The 5543-nt window shown below is 41.0% G+C and overlaps 1 protein-coding gene across 1 annotated transcript; it reads left to right on the top strand.

Moving 5' to 3' along the window:
- Window positions 1-227: 227 nt before the first annotated feature.
- On the top strand, window positions 228-3141 carry LOC110106873 (BURP domain-containing protein 12-like). Its single transcript, XM_020836937.2, has one exon. The coding sequence runs from the start codon at window positions 1108-1110 to the stop codon at window positions 2971-2973; it is 1866 nt and encodes a 621-aa protein (XP_020692596.1). The 5' UTR covers window positions 228-1107; the 3' UTR covers window positions 2974-3141.
- Window positions 3142-5543: the final 2402 nt, after the last annotated feature.

Genomic DNA, 5543 nt, shown 5'->3' with positions numbered 1-5543 from the left:
TGTTAGGTATGATGTTGTCTAATTGGCAGACATAATGTAGATCATGATTTTACTTTGATTCTTGGGCCAACCAAAGCATGCTTTAGGGTTCAGACTGGTTTAAGGATGTTTAAATACACTACCAAGCCAAGGTATAAAAAGATTAAAATAAAAAGATTGATTTGGATACATAATTGAGCAGGAATGAGTGGAAACTAACAAGCCAAGGTAGGAAACCTAGAGCTAGGTTTCTTACTGCTCAATGAAATCATGTAACACTATAATGATATAGTGTTAGCTTAAAGCGAGTTTCAAGAGTTTAGATCTCACTTACCTAAGCTGAAAATGAGGACAACAAGCTACCTGCTGGCCCAATTTCTCTCAATAATACAACTTCTAGCTCAAGAATCTCCCAATAATATCATAGATTCTCTAGAGAGTCATTTTCTCATCTTTCATATCACCTAAATTAGCTCCTACATCAACATGTTCGTTGTTCTCCTAATCATCATAGATTCCATTCACATCACTATCATTGCTACACCAATACCTACATCATTGTGAGACCCTGCCACAATCTCTAACAAGCTTTATGTTGCAATTACCTTTGGATAAGTCTCCCACACAACTTTTGACAATAACCAAGGTATCTTATTTTTGCACTGCAATCACATAACTTAATCATTACAATCAATATTATTTGTTTACTCAAATCATTATTTTGTTTACTTAATAAATTAATATATACTTTGGCTTCATATGAAAAACAATAATAGATCCATCCAAACGAAGCTTTTATTAAACAAATTATGTAATGCAAATCATTGCACCATCCGGACGCAAAAAGCTCTACTATACACCTTCCTGTCGAGCTCATCAGTTTGGCCCATCGCCCATCCGCTGTCTTTGTCGTCCAGCTGAGCTCTTGAGCTTGATCCAAGCCGCCCATGTGCTTAACTTGAAACTATAATAAATTTTTCATCTTCTGCACTCAATCGATTCATTTATAACAAACAAACTTTTGTATAAATTTAAATATAAAATCATAGTTAAACAGTTGCCTTATCATCACTCTTTAAAATCCTCTACTCGACGCCGTGATCTATCCTCAAAGACCAGTGCAAGACAATGGACTGGTTTACGTTACTCCTCATACTCATCTCGATCTCGCTCTCCGCGGCCGCAACCTCGCCGGCGCCGGCGAAATCATCATTAAACCCATTCACCGAAAAGGCTGCACTGCTTCGTTACTGGAACCGAAAAATCCCCAACTCTTCTCCCTACCCAGCGTTCCTCGTCTCCAAGCTCACGCCCCTCTCCATCTCCAACGCCGCCAAGTTCTCCACTATTGCTGCGTCCGACCCCTTCAAACTCTCTTCCACCCTCCCGACATTCTGTTCCGCCGCCGCCCTCCTCTGCACCGCCGAACTAACTCCATCCCTCGCTTCCCATCCCGGCGACTCTGCCTTCTCTACCTACGACAACAGTAATTTTACCAACTACGGCACCGAAGCCGGCGGTCGGGTCTCTGCCTTCAAAAATTACTTCGGGAATGAGACGCCCTTAAGTACATTCCGCCGCTACGGTCACAGCTCCGGCGGCCACAACGACACCTTCGCCGCCTACGGCCCCAGAGGCAACATCGTTGGCGCTAACTTCACTTCATATGGAACTAGTTCGGCCGGATCACTCGATAAATTCAACTCATATAGCAATTCCTCGAACATCCCTGTTCTAGGATTCAACAACTACGCCACCGAAGGCACCGGAACTCAAGAAAAATTCAAACATTACTCTGACGATTCCAACGTTGGTCAGCAACTCTTCTCCGGTTACGGAAAGCGCGGAGAAGGTGCAACATTGGACTTCAACTCTTATGCCAATAAATATTCCAATATAATCGAAAGTGGTTTCTCCAATTACGGCGAAAATGGTAGTGTCACAGATATCTTCAAATCCTATTCCGAAAATTCCAACATCCCCGACAATCATTTCCGATCGTACGGCTCCGGCTCGTTGGCCGGAATCGAGAAATTCAACACCTACCGCGAACAATCCAACATCGGCGATGATTCCTTTGCTTCCTATCATAAAGACGCCAACTACGGCTCAGTAGAATTCACTAATTATGGTAATGAAAGTTCCGGCTCCGATGCCTTTAAGGGTTATGGCGAGGGTTCCACTAATGGTCAAATCACATTCAAATCCTACTTCGAGGATAACACAACATTCAAATCCTACGCCAAAACAGGGATCGATTTCAAATCTTACCATAATTCCTCCACCGCCCAAATCCACACGGCGTCGAAGCATCCCGGGTTAAAACAGTGGGTCGATCCTGGTAAGTTCTTCAGGGAAAGCAGCCTCAAAAAGGGGACGGTAATGCCGATGCCGGATATTCACGACCGGACTCCGCCGCGTTCGTTCCTTCCTCGTTCGATCGCCGGAAACATCCCGTTATCAGCCTCCGCTGTATCGGAAATCTTCAAGTTTCCTCCGGGAACCACCATGGAGAAGGCAGTGGCTTCAACGGTGGCGGACTGCGAGCGTTCGCCGAGCCGCGGGGAGACAAAGCGGTGTGCAACTTCCGCCGAGGACATGATCGACTTCGCCGTCTCCGTGCTCGGCAGCGACGTCGAAGTAAGATCCACCGCGAACACGAACGGCTCTCAGGGGAATATCCTCATCGGTGACGTGAAGGGATTAAATGGAGGTAACGTTACCCAATCAGTGAGCTGTCACCAAAGCTTGTTCCCGTACCTGGTCTATTATTGCCATTCTGTCCCACGTGTGCGCGTTTACGAGGCTGAAATCCTGGCCGTTGATAGCGGGGAGAAGATCAATCATGGTACTGCCATCTGTCATATTGACACGTCGGATTGGAGCCCTACGCACGGGGCCTTTGTTGCGCTGGGGCCCGGGCCGGGGAAGATCGAGGTGTGCCATTGGATCTTTGAGGGGGACATGACGTGGACGGTTCGTGATCGTGTTTGACCAAGTGGGCCGGCTTGTTATCCTAATGGATCTGTCAGTAATCCCGTTTCCTGTTATGGTTTGCTGCTGACTCGCGGGCAGAGCGGGGCAACTCTTATTTTATATGCCGTTTAATAATTAAAAATCTGTGGAGATTTGGATGTAGTTCAAAATAATGTGATTTTTTTTGGAAAAAATTGTGGGCAATGTCCTTTTCATTAATTAGGAACTAGTTACAACTTACATGTATAAAAAAAAAACAAAAAAAAAAAAAGTCAAAAAATGAGGCTAGAAGAGTATTTGTAAACACCTACAAATTAAAAAAAAAAACATATGATCTTAAAAGACAATTAAAACAAGCTAACCTAAAGTTTAGACGAGCTCACCCAAAAGAATTGCCGCAGGTAAACCACTCCCCTAGTTGCAACAAATTAAGTAGCTATGAAGTCGGACAGAAAAATTATCATCCAAGGGGAAGGGAGGCAATTTGAACATCATTGCCCTCCAAAACAGAGCCCCTCCAGCCAAACATGTAAGATTAAGGCAGCAAAACTATTCTTTAACAGCCACGATATGCCTAGCGGTCCAACCAAAATCCAACAGTTGCACTACAACAATGCAAAGAGCAGATGACAATTCCTCTATTTTGTGATTTTAGTGAAAACAACCTTACGAATCATATGACAAATCGTGATAATTGATGCTTGAGAATTCCCAAATTTCCTCTCATTTCTTTCTTTCTAAATCATATAAACATAGCAACAAGCCATGATGTAATAGAATGGACGAATCTTACCATTAATCCCAGAAATGCTATCAAAAACTTGGTATAAATTTGGCCTAAGCAGGTGGCTTTTAAGGATGATAGCAAAAGTGAAGTCACACTCAAAAAATAAATGAACTTTAGATTTGGCACATAAATTACACAAAATACATTGCGGATTAATAGAAATCCCTCTGAGAACGAGATTGTCCGCGGTTTTTAGGCCGTTAGAAAGCGCAATCCAACAAAAGGTAGAGAAGGGTAAAGCATGTCTTTTGTTCAAAACAAAGTGATCCCAATTAACCAAGGGAAGGTGCTTGTAAAGAGACCCAATACATTACCATCTTTCTAGAAAAGGCAGCTCGAGTTATGATAGGTAAATTGTTCAAAATGGCAAGAATAGCAGAGTTTTGAAAAGGAATCAACCACCCATTAGCTTTTAATAAAACCTCAATTGAAGCATTAAGAGGAAAAATACCTTGCAGGAGCAATAAATCCTGCACCTCTTCCAATCTGTTACCCCAATCCAATGATCCCAATAAAGAGAAATAGGAAAATTATAAAAAACATTGAAGCTGGACATTTCTCTAGTAATACCCATATGCTTAAAAAGAAACTTCCAAAAAGAAGTGACTTTTGATTATGGGGTACTTCCATGGGGAAATATATCTAGACAAAAACCAATTGGAGGGGAGAGTCTTGCTATTATAAATCCTGATTATAAGAGTACAGTTATAGATGAAATGAAGAGCATGTAAAGAGGGGAGACCAAGACCACCATGTTGTTTTGGTTTGTAGGTATTTTACCAAGAGATATATGCAATTTCTTAATGGTTGTGTCACTAAAGTAGAGAAACTCGACACAAAGTTTATCAATTTGTTTCATAATAGATTTTGGTATAATCGATCCTCTAATCCAGTAGGCGATGGAGTTCCATATAGTGAAGCGAAGGTACTGTAATCGACCAGCAAAGGACATGCTTTTAGCTTTCCAACCAGATAATTTATGACATATAACTTCCATCAAATCAGAAAAATTTGCTAATTTAATATTGTAAGCAGATATTGGAATACCCAAATATGTAATGCACTTGAAGGGAACATATATTTTAAGAGTAGAACAAATGGCATTTACATTGAGGTAATTAGGAGGAAGAATAATATAGCTCTTGTTATAATTAATGTAGAGGCTAGTGGCGGTAGAAAAAATGTCCAAAATATGAATCAAAGTTTCACTATTTTCAACATCAGCCTTGTCAAAAATAAGGAGGTCATCAACATATAAGAGATGAGAGATTCGAAACTCATCAACCTAGGAAACCTAAAAGCTAGCATCCCCATCGAAAAGACAAGAGAATGCATCCATTACCACACTGAAAGTAAAGTACGAAGAGGACATCCTTGTCTAATCCCAACAATAGAGGGGATGAACCCTTCAAGAGCACCATCGATACAAAGAGAAAACCAAACATCATTGATGCAAGCATCAACCCATTTTATAAACAAGCTTGGGAACCCCTTATGCAACAGTCTAGCAGAAATAAATTATCTAGAAACACTATCAAAAGAGTTTTTAATATCAAGCTTGACACACATGATTTTAAATTTGGATAAAGTTCTAGAATGGAATAACAATTCTTTAGCAAGAATGATATTGTCAGTGGAGACTCTTTGATGAATAAAATCAATTTGATTCCCTTTAATGATAATAGGCATAATGTGTTTAATGCGAGTAGCCAAAATTTTGGCTATGACTTTGTAGATTGTGTTGCATAAGGAAATAGGCCTAAAGTTCACTAAAGAAGAAGCATGATGTTCTTTGGAAAGA

This window comes from Dendrobium catenatum, unplaced genomic scaffold (assembly GCF_001605985.2).
Source record: "Dendrobium catenatum unplaced genomic scaffold, ASM160598v2 fragScaff_scaffold_1680, whole genome shotgun sequence".
In the NCBI taxonomy this organism is placed as follows: domain Eukaryota; kingdom Viridiplantae; phylum Streptophyta; class Magnoliopsida; order Asparagales; family Orchidaceae; genus Dendrobium; species Dendrobium catenatum.
This window is presented reverse-complemented; position numbering and strand designations above follow the sequence as displayed.

Coding starts and splice junctions, on each gene's coding strand:
- LOC110106873 (XM_020836937.2), top strand. CDS start 1,108: ATGGACTGGTTTACGTTACTCCTCATACTCATCTCGATCTCGCTCTCC.